Genomic DNA, 22899 nt, shown 5'->3' with positions numbered 1-22899 from the left:
AATTTTACTTAAAATAATGAGAAAAATTCCATATTTTATTGTAGTTTTAACACAGATTGACAATTCCAGCTAAATAGACCCAGGGCTGACCTTAGGCCAGTTGGACCGATTTGGCCGTGTGCTCACGGGGGTAATGAGCATTAGTAATTTTTTTAAATATATATATTGAGAGATAGTAATTTTAATGCAGTAGTAGAAAATGAAGTTTAATATCGTACAAAACTTGTTTAAAAGTTTGTTTCAAATGCCATGCTCACAGGGCGCCCCATACATAAATCCAGGGGGCCCTGCCAAAATGATCCAAATTGGGATATGCATTTGCTAAGGCCGTAACCATTAGAACTTCTAAGACAATTTGATATTATGGATTGTCTGGTTTCACATTTCTCATGTTCAATTTCTATTTACAGCCTCTAGAGTATGTAGGTAATCATTACCATCAGGTACCAGTCCGACCTCTTGAGGGGGACCCCGCAGGGGTGACAGGATCCTCTGTCAACTGGGTTGGAACTCCCCCCAAACAGACATGGAGTGTAAGTGATCAAGTACCTATTCCTTGTGTATTTCATTACACACCGTATTTCAGACACAAATATGGTACCTGAAAAGTCTTGAAATAGTTTTTGAAATGCCAGAAATGTAGTCTGGAAGGAAAACCACATTATATATTGACCACCCAGTTGCATGTGACAGAATTGGAAACCAAACATTGGACTTACTTCATATAAATGAAATTGTTGTCAATTCCAGTTTAATTTTATTTTCATCCATCTTTTGATGTACATTTTTTCTTTAAGAGTATAAGGGTAATTTTTGTCGGCTCTAGTATCTTGATTTTAAATAGAGATTCAACTTGAATATCCAATATTCACAAAAAAATGTGAAAACATTGCTTGAAATCTAGGTGTAAACTTACGGGGGTTGTATTTGGTACAGTAGAACCTGTCTTGAGAGACCACCCCCTCTGCCCTAAAAATTATGGTCTCTCAAAACCGTGGTTACTAATGACAGCTCATAACACTACATAATCAATACATCTGTGCAAGGAGAATCTGGTCTCTCAAGACAGGTGGTCTTTCATAGCAGTGGTCTCACAAGACAGGTTTAAAAATGTAAATGATTTATTAGCTTGTTGAATTTTCTCCATTATATTTTCCCTTTTTGGACCTTGCACATTAAATACTGTGAAATTTTTTAATTCAATATTATTTTGTAGTTTACAATTTTCTTTATAGATTTTAATGGTTGCCTCAAGCTTCAGAATTTCAAAATGCAGTGAAAGGCATTTGACCATTCAGGATGACAGACATCCCAGGCACATTCACAACTCTAGTGCTGAAGATAAAATCATCTTTGCAATCCACTGACATATAACAACTCTAGTGTTTTTGTTCCAATTTAGCTGGAGTTTTGAGAATGATTTTTTTTAAGATAGAAAGTTTGAGTGCTTTTCAGAGTTGGCTGCAAAGGACCTTACATCATATTATCATATAATACCATACATACTCATTTATAAGTCAATTAATCTGCAAAGGACCATACACCATATCATCATATAATACCATACCATACACACTCATTTATAAGTCAATTAATCTGCAAAGGACCTTACATCATATTATCATATAATACCATACATACTCATTTATAAGTCAATTAATCTGCAAAGGACCTTACATCATATTATCATATAATACCATATGCACTCATTTATAAGTCAATTAATCTGCAAAGGACCTTACATCATATTATCATATAATACCATACACACTCATTTATAAGTCAATTAATCTGCAAAGGACCTTACATCATATTATCATATAATACCACATGTACTCATTTATAAGTCGATTAATCTGCAAACTGCACATACCCAGATCTGCCATCACACAATGCACTGGTAGATCTGTGTCAATACAGTTTGTTAGGAATAATCAGTAGAACAAGCAGCATAGACCCTGGTCTGCCAGCACGTTATGTGACAGTTGCTCAGGGTCTATGTTGTTTGTGATGGATGCAACTTATTAGAGTATATATGGTGAGTCATACTCCAGCAATAGGAAATCAGTATCATAAACATTGTTTTAGGAATGATTTACATGCAGACAGGAATACATGTATACATAAACACATCTACCCATTGTCTGCAACACATGTATACAGACATGAACACATCTACCCATTGTCTGCAACACATGTATACATAGACATGAACACATCTACCCATTGTCTGCAACACATGTATACAGACATGAACACATCTACCCATTGTCTGCAACACATGTATACAGACATGAACACAACTACCCATTGTCTGCAACACATGTATAGATAGACATGAACACATCTACCCATTGTCTGCAACACATGTATACAGACATGAACACATCTACCCATTGTCTGCAACACATGTATACAGACATGAACACATCTACCCATTGTCTGCAACACATGTATAAAGACATGAACACATCTACCCATTGTCTGCAGCACATGTATACAGACATGAATACATCTACCCATTGTCTGCAACACATGTATAGATAGACATGAACACATCTACCCATTGTTTGCAACACATGTATACAGACATGAACACATCTACCCATTGTCTGCAACACGTGTATACAGACTTGAACACATCTACCCATTGTCTGCAACACATGTATAGATAGACAAGAACACATCTACCCATTGTCTGCAGCACATGTATACATAGACATGAACACATCTACCCATTGTCTGCAACACATGTATACAGACATGAACACATCTACCATTGTCTGCAACACATGTATAGATAGACATGAACACATCTACCCATTGTCTGCAACACATGTATATATAGACATGAACACATCTACCCATTCTCTGCAACACATGTATACATAGACATGAACACATCTACCCATTGTCTGCAACACATGTATACATAGACATGAACACATCTACCCATTGTTTGCAACACATGTATACAGACATCAACACATCTGCCCATTGTCTGCAACACATGTATAGATAGACATGAACACATCTACCCATTGTCTGCAACACATGTATACATAGACATGAACACATCTACCCATTGTTTGCAACACATGTATACAGACATGAACACATCAACCCATTGTTTGCAAGACATGTATACATAGACATGAACACATCTACCCATTGTCTGCAACACATGTATAGATAGACATGAACACATCGATCCATTGTCTGCAACACATGTATACATAGACATGAACACATCGACCCATTGTTTGCAACACATGTATACAGACATGAACACATCAACCCATTGTCTGCAACACATGTATACATAGACATGAACACATCTACCCATTGTCTGCAACATGTGTATACATAGACATGAACACATCTACCCATTGTTTGCAACACATGTATACAGACATGAACACATCTACCCATTGTCTGCAACACATGTATAGATAGACATGAACACATCTACCCATTGTCTGCAACACATGTATACATAGACATGAACACATCTACCCCCTGTCTGCAACACATGTATACAGACATGAACACATCTACCCATTGTCTGCAACACATGTATAGATAGACATGAACACATCTACCCATTGTCTGCAACACATGTATACATAGACATGAACACATCTACCCATTGTTTGCAACACATGTATACAGACATGAACACATCAACCCATTGTCTGCAACACATGTATACATAGACATGAACACATCTACCCATTGTCTGCAACACATGTATAGATAGACATGAACACATCGACCCATTGTCTGCAACACATGTATACATAGACATGAACACATCGACCCATTGTCTGCAACACATGTATACATAGACATGAACACATCTACCCATTGTCTGCAACACATGTATACAGACATGAACACATCTACCCATTGTCTGCAACACATGTATACAGACATGAACACATCTACCCATTGTCTGCAACACATGTATACAGACATGAACACATCTACCCATTGTCTGCAACACATGTATAGATAGACATGAACACATCTACCCATTGTCTGCAACACATGTATACATAGACATGAACACATCTACCCATTGTCTGCAACACATGTATACATAGACATGAACACATCTACCCATTGTCTGCAACACATGTATACACAGACATGTACACATCTACCCATTGTCTGCAACACATGTATACACAGACATGAACACATCTACCCATTGTTTGCAACACATGTATACAGACATGAACACATCTACCCATTGTCTGCAACACATGTATACAGACATGAACACATCTACCCATTGTCTGCAACACATGTATACAGACATGAACACATCTACCCATTGTCTGTAACATATGTATACAGACATGAACACATCTACCCATTGTCTGCAACACATGTATACATAGACATGAACACATCTACTCATCGTCTGCAAGACATGTATAGACATGAACACGTCTACCCATTGTCTGCAACACGTATATATGGACATGAACACATCTTCCATTTAGTAGGAACACGTGTGCATTGACATGAACAAATCTACCCATTGGCTGGAACACGTGTTCGTTGACATTAACACATCTACCAATTGGTATGAATACATGTATACATTGACATGAACACATCTATCCATTGGCTGGAATACATGTATACATCGACTTTAACACATAGGCTGGACACATGTATAATTGGACTTTAACAAATCTACCCATAGGCTTGAACACATGGACTTTAACACATGTACCCACCGACTGGAACACAGCTGTACATGGACTCTAACACATCAACACATAGGCTGGAACACATGTAGATGTAGACCGGATGATGTGTACACATAGACATTAACAGTTATACACATAGAATGAAACTTGTGTACACATATACTGTAACATGTGTACATATAGAATGGAACATGACTAGACATAGACTGGTACACATGTACACATAGAAAGAGTGTGTGTGATTTGGATTTTTAACACAGCTTTAACAATTTTTCAGTCATATCGCTATGATGTCTGCAGTGTGGCAGTTTATTAGTGATGCATGCAAACATCTAGCACTGGGGCATCATGCCACAGACATGTAGCATGATGTCCCACCCAGTCACATTATCCTGACACCAGATCGACAAGTCCTAACACTAAACTCTTAATGCTGAGCGCCAGGCAAGGCAGCTATTAGTACCATTTTTGTAAGTCTTTGGTATGACTTGACCGGAGATTGAACCCACAATCTCCCACATCCGAGGCAATGTGTACACAAGACTGAAACACATGTACACATATACTGGAATACATCTACACACATATTGGAATTTGGAACATGTGTACACATAGACTAAAACACATGAAACCTGATAAATTATTCATTTGAAACAAATAAAAATAATCTGTTTTTTTCCTTCAGTTTTCTGCCTCTCATCCTCGGGTAGACGAATCTATCTTATATGGTAACTTCAATACTCCAAGGATGTTGGAACTGGACATCAACAGAATGCTGATTGGGCAAAATACAATAAGGTTGGTACTAATTGATCAAGTAATGTGTTGCACAGAATTGATTTTTTCATGTTTTTTCCAAGGAAAATTGTTCATAGGATGCAGATAATAACGTAAAAGACAAATGTTTCAACAAATGTTTTGTTTTTTGCAAGTAAGAAATTTAATGACAGATCTTTTCAAGTGTATTTCTACTTTTAATCAAATAATTCTGCTTTGTCTAGGCATGCCTTTACAAAAAAACACAGTTATTATCAACCAGTTTTGTACTATATCCTTGCAAAATCTATATGCCAATAAGTGGGATCTCCTGTATTATTATTATTATTATAGCTTCTAACTTGTGTATGTTAATTATGGTTTCTCCTGCCAGATTCACAGTTTATTATTTATTATACGTATTCTTTTTTTTTTCCAGTGCAAGAATTCTTCCAGATTACAGGCTTATAAACACCGCACAAAATTTACGATCATATATGACAGTGAGTAGACCTACAGCGCCACCTGGTCATGTAAAATCAGATCATTCACGGGGATTTCTTGGTAGGTACCAGACAGTTACGTCATGGTATGAACTTGATGTTTAATACATTGATACAATATTTTGGATATTATGTTTTCATCCATATGAATCTTGTATGCCATCTGTACTCACTTGTAAGTCAAATGCAAACTGCTAAGACCCAGATCTGCTGTCTCATAATGCACTGGCAGATCAGAGTCTATGCGGGTAGGATTTAATCTGTAGACCAAACAGTAAGCACATTAAACAATAATAGGTCAAGGTTTATGTTGTTTGCAGTTTGACTGGTGAGTACATAACAGTATTTGATTTGCATAGCCACATTCTTTCAATATTGTTACAATATTTAGCCACATGTTTTCAATATTGTTACATTATTTCTTTCCATGTACAAAAGATTTTAATCAGTCTGCTTAGTATCATTAAAGTTCTCAATATGGCAACCAGTTGCAAATTTATCAGCACCTTTTTTTGAGCAAAATTAGTGTCATGTATTTAAGTAAATATTTTGTCACATTTTTATGTATTCAGTTATGATCTGGTTATACATTGGATGGGACTTTTGTCTGAAATTCGATTTGGAGTACAGTTTATTTTTCTGATCCGCAACAAACCATTTTGTGTAACATGGCTCTCATGACATCACTCAAAACAAAAAGATCAAAATTAGCCCGTTAATTGAAATGACAAATCTACAGCCCCATGACATGAGCTCCAACAACATGCTCAGCCTCAGTGTCATGAAAATATCTATATTAGATATGGTTGCAGTGAGTTTCCATCAAGAAACAAAACCCTTTGTTTATTTCATGTGACATAGCGCATGGTAAAGAGGGTAAAACTAGCCCTGCTAATCAAAATGACTGCTTATGAGACAAACTCCAATAACATGCTCGATATCTGTGTCATGAACCATGCAACATTAGATATATATATAGTTGCAACAAAGAGGGCAAAACTAGCCCTGCTGACCAAAGTGACAGCTCTGCAACCCCATGGCATAACAACATGCTCAATCTTGGTTTCAGGAACCATATCGACACCAGATATAGTTGCATTGTTTCCTACAAGAATGAAACCCATTTTGGTCATCTGTAACCCTGCATGGCCCTAGTTTTTCAGTAGCAGCACTGACCAGTGCAATGAAACTTTGCTGTAGGAAGGAATCGCTGTACACTTAGTGCAAAATGAAGGAAACGGTGCTCATCTGAGTTTGATGGTTCTTTACAGGAAGCTTGAAATGAGAGAGGATGCCCTGAACTAATGGAGAAACTACAAATACATCATGAGTAGATAAAAATAGGAATTGACCTCATTTTTGTCTTGTGGATTGGCCAATCTCATCAGGTCACTTGGGGCACAGAGGGTTCAATGAAATAGAAAATAATCTGAATAGTTTGTTTCATCCATTTTTCCATGTATATTTTTTTTCATTTAGCAAGTAGGCAGTTCATTAATGTTTTTTATAGTCATAAATTTGCTTCATTACCTTTTTTGCAGTCATATATTAATTCATTTTTGTAGGGGTTGACAGACTGATTCATTCATTCGTCTGATTTCTGATTTCAGAATCTAGAGACAGCCCTGCTCCTCCCTCTTCTCCAGCTACAGGCTCATTCAGTGCTGGCGTGGGTCAGAAGAGAGTGCGACTTGCACTGTCTGATCATGAATCTCCCAGAATTCCAGGCACACCTCCACTTCCTCCTATAGGAGGCAGCAAATCTAAATCACCTATTAAGGGTAAGTTTTCTGCCACATGGTTGAAGTTTTCCTGTCAGAAATGTTGACATAAAGACATTTTTCATTTATTTGAAAATGTACTAATAAATACTATATGTATTCACTTAAAAGTCAAGTCCATCAACAACAAACTTTTTAGACCAAGATCTGCCATTGCTTGATGCACCAGCAGATCAGTAGCAATGCAGTTTGTTAAGAGTAATCATTTGAACAAACAGCATATATCCTGATCTGTTGGTGCAGCATGTAACAGCAGATATCAGTCTATATGTAACAGCAGATCTTGGTCTATATGTAACAGCAGATATCAGTCTATATGTAACAGCAGATATCAGTCTATATGTAACAACAGATCTCGGTCTATATGTAACAGCAGATATCAGTCTATATGTAACAGCAGATATCAGTCTATATGTAACAGCACATATCATTCTATATGTAACAGCAGATATCAGTCTATATGTAACAACAGATCTTGGGCTATGTTGTTTACATTTGGAATCAACTTATAGGTGAGTGAGTGTGTGCTATAATAAATAACATAAACCAGTGGTCCACCACTGTAAACTACCTCATAATAGCACCTTCAGTAATAAAAATGGATTTTATTGTGGAGATATTGAGGTGAGAGTATTTATAATTATAATGTTGAATCAACTAATATGATCTTGCTAATAACAGTACAAATCAAACTGAATATTTGTGTTGATTGCAATATGAATGGTAGTTCAACATATTTCAATTGCAGTCCTCTCCATTTCCTGGTTTACCTTGATCTAGGCATATTTAAAGCGTCATTATCACCCACCAAAGGACACCCTTTGGTTTATCAAACTTCTTCATTTGAATTTAAAGACTTCTCTATACCAGTACCTTGTGAGGACATCAAAATATTGTAAATATTTGCAGTACAATTTATGTAAAAAGTACGTTATCTTAATTATTATTGGAACAAATTGTTTTTCAGAGCCTCCAGGAAGTCCCTCAGGATCTTCTTTAACACAGAGTCCATCTCCACTTCGAGAAGTAGAAATTATCTCTCCTGTTAAGTAAGAATTACCTCCCTTGGAAAGTACAGCGGAAAAATGTGGCTTTTATATATCTTCAGTAAAGCAGATGTTAGGTTGTTTGCCATCTACGTGTCAGATATTTGACATCTACTGGTATTCCTAATGAATGTTTGAATCTTTGCAGTTGTTTATGAAATTTTATAGAACTGCACAGTACATTGAGGGGTTTATAGAACTGCATAGTACAATGAGTGGTTTATAGAACTGCACAGTACAATGTGGGGCTAGTGTGTTTAAGACAAAGTAAACAATTTTAATATTAGCTTTGAGGAGTTTTAATAAATTGCAAGACTTTAAAGTGGAAAAAAAACTGGCATTGGTAATGCAGATTGTGTCTTTCATATTCTTGCTATCTTTCACACACACACACACACGCGCACACACCTTTTTTCAATTTTAGGATGTTCTTGGACAAATAAAAGTACAGCTGAACATGTGTAATAGTGATGAATTAGACTAGATTGGGCAGTAACATAAACTGGATTATTCAGTGCCAAACCATTATTAGGAGCCGATAATGGAATAAATTTCTTGACCACAATGGGCAGGCCCTCTGGTGTGGACTTTACTAAGAGACCCTAAGTCGGGAATAACCTTTAAGTCTGACTTTAAACTGACCAGTCAGTTGTTTTAAGTCTAGTCTTCATTTTTTTGACTGGATTATTAAGGAACCTGTCTTTGGAGTTCAATGAATATATTTTTGTGAGACCAGTCACAGGACGAAGCTAAATATTAAGAATTTAGAACTGTAATAATAATTGATCATAATTTATGATAAGGTTCAAATATTGCAAATTTTCAAAATGGGGAAAGTCCTGCAAAAATTTTAATCCAAACAATGTCATGTATGTCATTGGCACACATCACATGGATGCAGTCAGAAGTACTTTGAGCACAGGGTTGGATGGATTGAAAACACCAGTACTCTGAGCACTTGTTTGGGGAATGATGGGTGCATTGAAAGCATTAGTTCTTTGAGCACAGGGTTAGGGATGGGAGAGTCCCATTGAAAACACCAGTATACTCTTTTCCATTTTGGAAATTGTCTGCCATTTCAAGAAATGCATTTTGAGTCAGATGGAGTTGTATATATTTTTGCAGAATTTCTCGTTTTTATTATGACAGGAATATCACTAGATCTGATTATGCATTATTGATCTGAGGAAATAACTGTTACAGTTGTATGGATGTCACTTACATGTATGGATGTCAGTTATGTGTATGGATGTCAATTACATGTTTGGATGTCAGTTATATGCATGGACATCAATTACATTTTTTAGATACCAGTAATGAAAATATACATTTTATTTCTAAATATTTGGGGTGGGTAAAATTTTGAATCATTTATTTTACTGTCCATCTGTATAATTTATTTGTAATTTGCAACACGTGAAAGAGTACATAATTTATAGTCATCCTCAAAGACAATAATCTCCAAATAAAGGTTTTTAATAATTTTTGGAATAAAAAGATACTTTAGAATGCCAAGACGTACAGCAAAATTACACATATACATAGCTGTACGTTTGTTGATATATCAATATAAGCTGTTTTGAAATTCAATTCTACTGTAATTTGAATCACTCTGACTTGTAATGAAAATTGTCAAGTCAGTAGTGCCATAATACGTCAAGTCCAGTTACCAACTACACAGACCCAGACATGTCCTTATAATATTGCACCAGCAGATATGTGTCTGTACATCAGTAGAACAACACCAGCCTCATTTGCCAGTGCATTATTTGCAGGCAGATCAGGTCTGTGTAGTTCCCAACTGGACATGGCTTATAATTGGGTACATAAGGCATTTGTCCAAGACGGATATAAATTTTACTTTATGAAATATTTAAATTTTTAAATTATATATCTGAATGTGGGTGCAGTTTAGCATTTTTTTAATTCAATACCTGATTGCTGGGAATTTCACTGTTTAATATATATAATGGAAGTAATTTGCATGTATTTATGATTCTATGTTTTGTACCATACTAGTGATGAAACTGTGATATTTATGTTTTTTCTGTGATCTATATTAGAAGTGTGTTGTAAATGTTTGTTATACATCCTTTAGTACATTTCGTATTTTTAGTGTGGTCAATTGATGTTATTCAAATTAAAAACATATTAATAAATAGTTACATAAATGTCATAAAACACAAATGTTTTAGTCACAAAGCAATATATGGATTCAAAAGTTTGCTTTCTTTGATGCTTTACTTTTGCTGTACAAGAGAAATCCATTTTTCAGTCAATGATTGTGTGTTAATTAAAAAATAATGTTACAGTATAATGGTAATTTTCAATTTTAACCTGAAATATTATAGAAATATCATAGAAAAGTACTAGCTGATTCTATTTCCATGAATCAAACACTAGTCTAGCCATCACATTAGGCATAATTATATGTCATGTAAAGTGTCACAGTCAATTACATATTGTTTAGAGAAGAAATAAATTATGTCCTATCAAATTTTATAGATCTGATGTTAGATGTGCTTCATAATGAATGTATGTAACAATTAATTCTCAGACATCTCCAGGGTTTAGTCTTAATGATTTTATTATCAATGACCCATGTGCAGCAGTAGAAAAATTGAAAACCAAACAGATATTGTTTTTCCATATCAGGTATACTGTATTAAAATGACGAAGATGTAAATTAAATCAAGTGAAGAAGACTAACATTTTAATTTATTTTAAATTTCGCTAATATGAATGCTAACCTGAATACCTCGGTGTTCCATTTTAGGTTGTGTTTCTTTGTTTGAACTTACCGACGATAAAATTACAACGATATATGTTTTTGAACTGCCTGATGTATCCGAAAATCAGATTACTTTACATGTATTTATTATTTGAATAAAATAACACAATTCTCTCATTATTATGTCTTGGTGCATTTTGCATTGCTTACATCTCCATAAAATTGTATGCCAATCTTATCAACCTTTCCCCTCTCTCTCTCTCCCTCTCTCAAGTTTTAACATCAGATTCAGAGAATAAAATAATTAATTTATAGTTATTAATGTAAAATTTATTTCTTCAACAAAACCTATCTCTTTCTGAAAATAAAAACCAACCAATTAACCTGCTCTTGTTTGCATGCATATTCCAGCAAAGGACAAGAAAGTAAAAGAAAATGTGTAGAACTTTTTTGAGACTAGGCTGTTATATATTTTCAGGTTGAATTCTTTTGCTATGTGGTAATTTTAGAACATTCAGTGTCAACACTTCCATTTTTTATCCACAAGCTTTCTAATGTCAGCTGAATGTATTTCTCTGGGTTTCTGCTATAGTCTAATCTTAATTGTTCCACTTTACTCACAGTTTTTAGATCACCATTTCTTCAACAATTATCATTCATCTGCCTACTACAATGCACTGACCATTTCATTTCTTTATGGTACCCAACTCTATTGGAAAGTATCCCATGTTGACAACAGCAGGATACTTTGATACAAAATCAACTAAACTAAAAATATTGATATCACCAATTTTTTAAAACAACCTAACATAAACATAACCATAGTTAAGCAGTCATTAATTAAAAATACAATGCCCATGTTACATCTCCGCTTTTGTCAAGTGATTTAGCATCAAATGGCATTGTTTGCTGAGCTACCATCTGCTGATACTACACCATTGTTGATCGATCTGTTAACGCACAGGGACTATGTACAGATGTCAGTGGGCTTGCAATGTTTCAGTTGTGTCAAAATATTCCTAAGCCCAGCTTTCGGACCTGTAACAAAGAATGGGGGTTACTATAGAATCCAAGATGTTTTTTATATCAAAAATGGATTTAAAAATGTTTATCAGAATTAAAGATTTTCTGACTTGTAAGCTGAAATTTTTACTGGCATTTTATACAATTTTTAATGAAGAGAAGACCCATTTATTTATAAACCATATAGGTCTTCCGAATCACAACTATCAAATTCTTTATAATTTTCAATGAGGGGCACTATTTAGAAAAACAATGATTTATGAGGGTTTTGTGGATACTTCTTCTGGTATTATCATAAATTTCCTGTTTAATATTTTCTTAATTTGGGAGTTTTATTGCATCTTCGCAGAGTTTTCAAGGAAATACAATATGGCCTGTACTTAGTTGCTGAGAAAGATACTTGACTCACCCCGGTGTTCTCGAGGATGTAATATATTATAAATAAACATGGGCTACATACTCATACTGTTGTGCACATAGTGGGTGTTGATTGGCACCATTTTCATATCGAACAAACTAGACATGATTATAAGTCTTTTTCTGAAAAACCCATGTCATAATGTTGATACATTCAGAGCAATTAGTGACAACAAGATTTTTAACACATTCATCGTGGCAGCTATACTAGACCATTTTCATTTAGGACAGTGTCATAAAAAGTATATATTTTATTTTTATTTCATTGTATGCCATTGATAATGTGACATTGTGTATTGGTCTTGACCTTATTCCAAAATTAATTTCATTTTCTAGCTGGCCTGAGTTACTGAATTTGGATTTTTCGTAAACATGTTTATCTCAGTCTAAGTCTTGAACTTTGGAAATACCTCATGAATTGCCGGGTAATTTATCTTGTAAACATTATGAACATTCCAGAAGGTTATTTTCCGTAAGGTAATTTTTTTACAATAGAAAATTGTGTGCCCTGAGATCAAATGGAAGACTATATACTCTTGTTACTGGAAAAAATATTTATCAGTGTTTTAAGATCTAGAAAAATCAAATTTTATCATTGTCATGTCCAGTAGTTTATTGGGCTGGAATGTATTTCTTATAGAGTGCTCATAAAACAAATGATTCTTGGACAGAGACATTCATTGGGATTTATAGTGAATTCAAAGCTGGAATTATATTACTGCATTTTAAAAAAGGATGTTGCTACAACAATATGATACAGGACAACACAGACACATAAACAATTTCAGTGATGGATTTAATTTGGAATTCTACTGAAGTATATTCAGAACTTTTATTATTATGACTTGTGTCTGAAATTCTAGGATTATTTTGGAGTTTAATTCGAAATACCATGAGTTCTTTTTTTTTCACACTGTATTCAAAGGGAATCAATTATTTGCTGAATTTGACAAAGCTTGTTGCTTCTTACTCTTTTGTATTATTTACGACCATAGAGTCGTAATGTTGTTAGTTCAACACCATTTTCATCATAAGATATGCTTCAGTGAAAATCCCAAGCTGCTATGACCATCCGTTCAGGAGAAGCAACAATACAAAATGTTTAAAAATGGTCGCTGTGGCAGCCATATTGGATGTATGAGCAGCACCAGTTTGAATTAGGGCCAAATTGACCATTGGTGTTAAGTTTCATGGCAATCATCACAGAAAATTAGGAGGTGTGACGAGAATAAACTTATTTTAACGGACAGGATGAATAAGTACCATAACATAAACTTTTTGTGTCTATGACCAGTAGGCTCTTAACATACTACGGCTCACATGGTGTTCTTTACACAGAAACATACAGTAATACTATTTGTGGTGGTGTTTCACTTCCCCTGTCCACATTTCCGGTGATGTAACATTATGTCAAACTTCTCACAACCCAACTAGAGTTCCGAAACCAGAAAAAAAGATAATATGGTTGAAAATGGCTGAAAGCCTAAGATAATGAAGAACTAGTCGGGGTTGTGCATATTGATTTTAGGAAAGCTTTTGTTGATCATAATATTTTACGTGAAAATTTTTGAACTTTACAACTTCAACAACAACTCTCTGAATTGGTTTAAGTCGTATTTAAAAAGAAAGAAAAAATAAAAGTTGACATAAACCGTGTCGTTTCAGGAAATACAATTGTGTCACGTGGAGTACCTCAAGCATCTATTTTATGGTCACTATTATTTATGTTTGTAAATTGTTTCTATCTGCATACAGTAAATATTAAAACTTAACTATATACTGACGACACCACCTTACATGATATTAGCTTTTCTAAAACCAGTGTCGAAAGAAAATTAGATAATGCTCTCGTAAAACTCTAAATGGTGTAAACAATGGAATGGTCATTAATTTAGACAAAACCAAAATGATGCTTTCAACCAATCAACAAAGACGTAACTGAATTTAAAGATACTATTCTCCACATCCATTCTAATGACGTGGAACTGAAAAATGCTACGCAAGATAAACTTTAGTAGTTCAAGTTGATAACAAATGTTATGATCAGCACATATCAGTAGTTACTAAAAAGATGGCTACGACTATCTGGTGACTAAAAATATTAAAGATTTCTAAACTGAAACCACAGCATAATGTTTTAAAAAAGGTTATATTCAACTTCATCTGGACTACTCCAGCATCGTATGAAGTAATGCTCCTGAAACGAATTTGTTAAAGGTGGACTAGACTTATTAACGAGCCGTCAGACAACAGAGTTGATATTGTCCACAAATGTATGTAGGATTTGAAAATCATGACTGGCTGTGAAAGAACATGTATAAGAAGGGCTAAAGTTGTGTATAATGTTTCATATGGTTCTATGCCAATCTATATAAACAATTCAGTAAAAAGACAAATAATATCGTTACAGTTTTTATAGTCCATCGATACGACGCTCTCTGTTATCCAATAATTTCTTCTTCCTAAGCCCAAAACTGAATTGTATATAATATTTTGACTTTCTTGAATACAGTCATTTTGAACTGTCTACCCAAAGATGTTACAGAAGCATCCTCGGTGCCTTCCTTTCATCACATATATTCTAAATGGATGCATCTTGACAATGTCTATAACCGGTTATGGACAACTTTGTGGTATAGTTGTATATGTATTATATACAATGGCTATGGGTGTTCACGCACGCGCTCGTGTGTGTGAAAATATTTGTATATGTGTCCACAATGCTTTGTGTGCTGAATCCATCCTTAGTTGCTCTTGTGTACACCAATTTATTATACCCTTTTAATACGATGTTTGATTCCGAGCCGTGTTTTATATAGTTGCTGTACATATGTAGGTAATTGAGGGCCACATGGGAGAATAGGTTTTGTACTAATTATGTAACCCTCATCAAATAAAGAATTTATTATTATTATTATTATTTATTTATTTGCTCATTGGTCACTCACTTATAATTACTACTACAACAATGAAATATCCGGGATATAATTTACACATACATCAATTTACAATTTTAAACAACAGAAGGCGATATAAATCAATGTGAACAATCAGTCAAGTCGAAACCAATTACTACTGAAAAACGAAACTTTTGTTCCAGTAGAAATAACTGACATAAAACATTGGAGACCGATATCCCTACTCAATATCGACTATATAATATTAAGCAAAATATTAGCTTAATATAAAGCAAAAATAGCATTATGGGGCCAGCCATAAATGACGTCACGCGATTTTGGACCCCTACCCCCCCCCCGTAACACGTCACACGTCGTCACAAAAAGTCAGACCTCTCAAATATGATGTCACAAAGCTCTGCTCCCCCCTCCCCAAAAAAGCCGTATTTTCTATTTTAAAGTTAACATGTTTTAAATCACTTTATTGTCATTGTAGTATGTATTTAGTGTAACGCTGCATTCTGATATTGTAGAAGAAAACAAATTAAAAAGGAGGCACTGGAAAGCTGAAATTGGCGTAAAATTATTATTCGTTGTTTATCTAAAACTGTAGATGTTCAGAATATTTATTCAAATTCTCCTATACTTATCAAATAAAGTAATTATAATCAAAAAAGGACTTTGAAACTTTGTAGTAGAATGAAGAAGAATAGAGAGAGTAGAATTATAAAAATCATTATGCATTCCACAAAATGAAAAGCTCTGGTAGAATCATTGGAATTATTAAAAATGTTTAATAACAATTAGTCAAAAAATACAAAATTAATGCTTCTCCATTCTCCCATGGCGAATCAAAATGTACCTTCATGGAATAAATAGGGAGAGCATGGATCTCTTCATCCAGTGGAATGGATATTCCATTCAGATGAAGCTCTTCTTCGTCTATCCAATCTGCACTCTCCCCATTTTCTTCGGTTGTGATTACAATCATTAGTTCACGTTGCCGACGTGCAGCTACTCTCTGTGGCCTGATGCGTTTGGGCGGAATAATTGATTCCTGTTCGCGTGTTAAAGAATGACTGCGCATCATGACTAACGATGCGAAGTATATGTGACATTTCTTGCAAATCCTATCGCTAAGCACGGATTGTACTGACGGACAGTACAAATCATATGGAATTGACCAATAAGGATTTGAAGAGCGAGGAAGGATGTCATCCACTTTCAAACTTTGGGCTATTGTCCGTTCTGGAATTTTCAGACCTTCGCTTGTTTGAACAACTGGTAAAGGAGGAGGATGAAATCTCTCTGTTACTACACTGAAATAGGAACTTCTTGGTTTCGAACAAAACTTGTCGGTGCATTTTACAATTTGTGTCAAGTATTGGCTTGTTCGCACGTGGACGGCATACCATTTCTGATCTCTGGACAACATCTTTTTTTCATGGAGCTCAGATTCTGTTGGATCGATGAATTCGGCTACTGTCGGAAAAGTATCGACTATCAACTGTGACCAAATTTCGGCCCGAGTCTTTCCTGCAAACTGAAATTTTTTTTCTAAATCAGCGTCGATGGTAATTCCTCTTTCGTTCAAATGACTGCCGTAGTGATCATGTGGTAATATCAATCCATTAAGTTCCTTACTGAGCGGCGCCATTTTTCTCTCGACCCTATTAAATGCACTCCTTCCTGGAACGTTGGTAGCGATGAATAAAGCGTCAAAATCGTACTGAATGAAGTGGTGGACTGCAGCCTTAATCACTTTTTAGTATCTCTGGTTCTTGTCCGGGCAACCATCAACTGTCGACACTAAAATTGGTTTCACCAGGCGATCAGTGCCACTCCTTGTAATGACCTCAAACTCATTGAGACAAAGCAGTTTTTCGAAGTCAAGTCCATGGCTGAATGATGTGGATGACGAGTGTTTTCCCGATCTGATTGCTATGTAGGTAGGTCCTGAATAACCAACAGCTTCTCGGTTTCCTAGACCATTGGATTGGATTCCAGCATAGACCTAAGGAATTAGCTTGTGTCCTACAGCTACAACCCAATCATGGTCAGGCAACCTGACTCTGTACTCGACGTGCATCAGCAATGGACTTTGCTTGTTAGCAGCGGTCAACCCGATTGGAACACGAGCTTTGTCGTCTTGACTCAAAAAGCACACTTAGTTCGGTCCTAGCATGGACGCCAACTCTTCCAAGTGTTTTATTATTGCCGTACAAAACAAACCATCGATATGTTTGGCATGGTGGTCGTTCTGTGCTCTAATAAGTTTCACCGGGACCGTTGACACATGACGCTGTCCTTCAAGAGATGAACTGCGCCTCGGTAAAAGACGAAGGTAGAGCCCATTTCTGCTGATTGTAAAGCCATCCAGCTTTAACTGTTCAGTCAGCTGATCTAATGTTTTTATGCTTCTGTATACATCGCTCTGCCTTCTTTCATGCGATGCCGATCCATGCGTAGCAATATCCAGAATAGTTTCCAGCAATGAAGGCTGATCTTCCTCAATTCTCGGCTTACCAGGCTTGGCCCTGACGTTCAGAGATGTGAGTAGTTCTGGATTATCTTCAAACAGAGCATTCAATTTTCTTTTCTTGTCTTGCTTTCTGTGATCTTTTTTGAACATCCTTCTTCTTCAGCTGTTTTCCAATTCACTCTTTTTCTTATTCTTCACTTTTAGTTCTACATCCTGTTCCTGTGTCAGCATTCCACGTTTTTGTCGTTCGTACAAGCCTACGAGATCAGAATTCAGAATGTCAATCTCGGACTGCAAATGCAGCTGGGCTGTAGCAATTCTTGATGCTGTTGACTTACTAGTAGTAGGCGCTGAATCATCAGCCTGAGCATTGGTCATTTTTCCATCAGACTGCGAAAAATTCTCGGGGTTTGCCACAAGAATTTTTAGGAATTTTTTGTATCGGCATATGATGTCTGTTTAGCCAAAAACATCAGAAGTGATCCTTTGTTGTGTCGGCAATTGTTTTTAATTCTTGCAACCTGTGATCAACTTTAAGTTGCAAATCTGAATTATTTTTTATTCCATTCGACTTTTGAACCAGTTCTTCCTGGCAAACATTTCTGCTCTTTGTGGGATATGCTAGCACGTAAGCCTCAAAAAGACAATGGAACATTTTACTTTTATCCATCGTAGCGGTCAATTCTTCATAAAAAAATTGAAATTATTATTGGCGTAATATAAACTTTAATTTATTTTGTTTGTAATATAAACTTTATATATATATATATATATATATATATATATATATATATATATATATATATATATATATAAACTTTAATTATTCTATTAAGATTCTTAAATGTAGGATCTTTTATAACAGAAATCTGAAAACTATCAACCTTTATAAATTATTTATTTTTCTATCAAACTTATAAATTATTTACTTTTTACTATCAAAGCTTCTAAATTTAATTTTAAAGCACAAAAAAATTTAAAAGTAAAAAAGCAGCAAAATTTAAACTGTCTTTACAAAATTAGCAGTGTTTTTTAATTGTATTTTAAAACTATATATAAAAATATCAAACAAGAGTGTTATTTTTTTTTTCATTAAACGCCGGAGAATATGGCTGTCTGCTTGACGTGTGTCAAGCTATCAGCAGAAATATAAATCTACAAAAATAAAAACCTAGACATAAATCTTCCACAGGAAAAAAGCAGCTACATAAATAAAATCAACTGATATCAAAACGTCATGAACTTCCCTAAAAACACACCCCTTTTCACAACTCATCTTAACACTTAGATGCGTGATACACTCTCACTTATATGGGGGGGGGGCAGAGTGGTCTAAAGCGCTCTCCGTTACGGATCACTGCCATCTCACCTTTGTCTGCGTAGGTTCTAGTCTCGGATTCAGCCAATGCGGGTATGTGTGAAAGCTTGCCAGTAGCTTCTCGTGGATCGGTGGTTCATTCCGGGGTTTTCCCGGGTTCTTCCTCCACCATTAATACTGGCCGCCATGTATAGCCTATCGTGTGCTAAAAACTGGCGTTAAACCCTACAACAACAACTTATATGAGGGTGCACCAACAACCAGGAAACTCTAAAGTTATCTCGAGAAATCTGTAAAGTATGGATGTCGAAAAATTTTGTATTATACATTACTACAAACGTAATTTACTATCCTAAAATACAAACCTATTTTCACCAATCGCGTTTCTGCTGGAACATGCCGTTGAGTAATTCATATTTTACATTAAGAATCAATATCAAGTTAATCGGATGTACTCACAAATCGACGTTAAATCAATTAAAATCACTTTCAAAACTCAACATATTCGCTGGACAAAATAACGTAGAAAGTTCGCTTATCACTAAGTAAGTTTGGCGATAAAAAGATCATTTCAACCTCGCTTTGTGGACAGCAGCGGACTGGAAACGGAAGAATGCTATTTGGAAAAAACAACTACTGGGGTTAGTAGGGGTGTTGGTTGTTCGAAGACGAGTCCATTTTAATTTGAGCACATGCACGACACGCGTGAAGCTACTTAAAACGTCAGTAAATAAATTGTAAGCAATCAAAAAATTAAGTGGTACTTTTATTTAAAGTTGCGCATTTTGATGTGACGTCACATTTTTAAAACACCTTCTTCCCCCTCGTCACACATGGTCACAAATATGTGACTCCCTCCCCCCCAGGTGCGTGACGTCATTAATGGACGGTCCCTATGACAACTTATTAATATAAATAAGCGCGCTGGAGAAGACGAAGGAAAAGCATACAAATAAGGTGTTGTCTATCAAAGAAATTTTTACTGATTATATATAAAAAGGTTTCGAATAGTCCTACAATACAAGACATAGCACATGTGGACGCCACCAACATAAATATCAGCGTCGAGGTCTTGCATGTAGGACAATGTTTCGCCATGATACTTATCGACCTGGAAAAAGCTTTAGATTGAATAGAAGATAAGTACATAATGTAAATTCTCACCCATTTTTGCTTTGGAAACAACTTGAGGAACTTGTTTCTAATTCTATGTACTTCGACAGTACCAACCAACGGAGCCTTAACTAAATACTTTATGATTAAATGGTGAGCACGCCAAAGGGTGGTAAATATAATACATAACTGCTTTCATTTTACTTTTAGAAAAAGCAACTGAACGAAACTTGTATTTAGTCTGTTTCTTTCCTTTCTTCTGTTTGGGTTCTGCTACAGTGTATGCAATAGTCTCGTGCTAGCTAAAATTATTTTGCGAGTTGGACAATACGTGTTGACTAAAGTCTAAAAAATGATATCATTGTAGAATATAGTACTAGTAGGATAGTACAAACATTTGTTGGTTTGTGGTGGATGTGGAATATTTTGATGCAAAGGTTACTCGAGCTAGATGGAATGGTTCATAATTCTCCATAATCAAATGAGACTTGGGGTTTATTAGACCCAACAAATGTATTGCTTTCAATACATGACCTTGACCTCTTAGAAATAAGAGCATTTGGAATGGGTCTGTCTTGATTCTGATGCCTATTTTTCAATTTGTAGCAAACAGAAATGACGTGTCCTTTTTTTCTTGCAATATGTACACGAAGAAAGAGACAAGGATCTTGAATCAAGCTTCTCTGAAGTTTGATTTTTTGAAGTTGTGCCAGTTTGAATTTTAGAAGGGCTTGTATTAGGCTGAAATACTTTTCTGCCAAAAGACTGTTGTCGAGTAGAAGTCTTATTTACAATGAGTTCTTCCAAATTGCTGTAAACTACTGTATGCACCCGGTTATTATTTCACAGAACCACCAAACATGCAATTGATGCAGATGTTTGTGACAGAATAATGAGTGTCACTTTACATGCATTTCAATCTACTGTAAAGGCTTATTCATTTTTTCTAGCCAAATGTCAACATTTTAAATAGTGTTATGAATAGTCAGTATAAATGTTGTTACAGCCCACATTGTAATTTGTCAGTCTCCAAGAATGATGCACCTGTATTTTTTATATTTCAATGTATATGTATTTTAAAAGAAGAAAAAAAATCACATAATTTAGAAAGATAGTAAACATATGAACTTATGGAGCAAGAAAAGAACATTTGCTATGCACCATTTTTACATATTACTAACTTACTGGAACATTTTTGTACCAAATGTGTTTTAAAGTATTGCAGACTGAACTGAAGATTTAAAAAAATCCAATTAACGAACTTAATATTTATTTTCCTATTGATGATATGTAAATTAAACAAATTGTCAAAATTTACACAAACAGTAATTTTCGTAAATATTGAAATTCAAGTCAAATTAGACTCATCACACACATGAAAGAGAGTAGAACCTGTCTTAAAAGACCACCTCTTTTGCAAACAAAGTATGGTCTCACAGGTGACAATGCTATCTAATCAATAAATTTGTGCATTGAGAGTGGTCTCTCAAGACAGGTGGTCTGGCGTAGATGTGGTCTTTCAAGACAGGTTATACTGTATATATGTTGTAGGGTTTAACGCCATTTTTCATACGGTCATCATGAAGACAGATGCTCTAGAAGTCAAATATGCGGCCGATGCGGCGACCCCTCCCATCGGGAATCGGAGTGCAAAGCCACTCCGCATTGCGTCAACTGCGGCAAGGAACACCATGCTAGTTCAAAGGAATGCGACACATGGAAACAGGAGAAGGAAATTCAGAGAGTTAAATACACGTCCAACATCCCCTATCCAGAGGCCAGGAAGCTTGTTCAAGCTAGATCACTCCCCGGCCCATCCTTCCAACTGTAGTGAAGAGCAGCCAAAAAGCAACGAAAGACGCACAAACGCAAACAAACCCACCTGAATTCCATTCCGACTCGAACATCCCGCACTACAAACCCCAGAAAAACTCAACATCGACGCAAACAACACTCACCAATACTCCACCACCAAGATCACCAAATAGCAAGAAAGTCACAAACAAATAGGCAGCAAAGGGGGTCTGATAACCCAATAAAGCTGCACAACAGGTTTGGAGACTTAGAGGATATGGATGCAGAAGAATCTGTTCCATGTCCTCAAGGTA

At 35.5% G+C, this 22899-nt stretch overlaps 1 protein-coding gene and 1 long non-coding RNA gene across 3 annotated transcripts in view; one reads left to right on the top strand and one right to left on the bottom strand.

The window, feature by feature from the left end:
- Positions 1-11718, top strand: part of LOC149793764 (uncharacterized) — a 228587-nt gene extending 216869 nt beyond the window's left edge. For both annotated transcript variants that reach the window (XM_089967751.1, XM_089967750.1), the window contains 5 exons: positions 411-533; positions 5410-5522; positions 5920-6044; positions 7594-7764; positions 8732-11718. In XM_089967751.1, coding sequence (XP_089823877.1) covers positions 411-533; positions 5410-5522; positions 5920-6044; positions 7594-7764; positions 8732-8817 — 618 coding nt within the window. In that variant the 3' untranslated portion in view covers positions 8818-11718. The remainder of the gene's footprint in view (positions 1-410; positions 534-5409; positions 5523-5919; positions 6045-7593; positions 7765-8731) is intronic.
- On the bottom strand, positions 11529-20270 carry LOC149793763 (uncharacterized). The gene is made up of 2 exons (XR_016422883.1): positions 20044-20270; positions 11529-12579 (listed from the first exon to the last, which is right to left on the bottom strand). It is a non-coding gene; the product is annotated as an uncharacterized LOC149793763 (long non-coding RNA).
- Between the last annotated feature and the right edge of the window lie 2629 nt (positions 20271-22899).

The sequence above is a fragment of the Sinohyriopsis cumingii genome, chromosome 8, assembly GCF_028554795.1.
Source record: "Sinohyriopsis cumingii isolate HCF-2022 chromosome 8, ASM2855479v2, whole genome shotgun sequence".
Classification (NCBI taxonomy): Eukaryota; Metazoa; Mollusca; class Bivalvia; order Unionida; family Unionidae; genus Sinohyriopsis; species Sinohyriopsis cumingii.
Note: the sequence above shows the minus strand (reverse complement) of the source record. Positions and strands in the feature narration are given on the sequence as shown.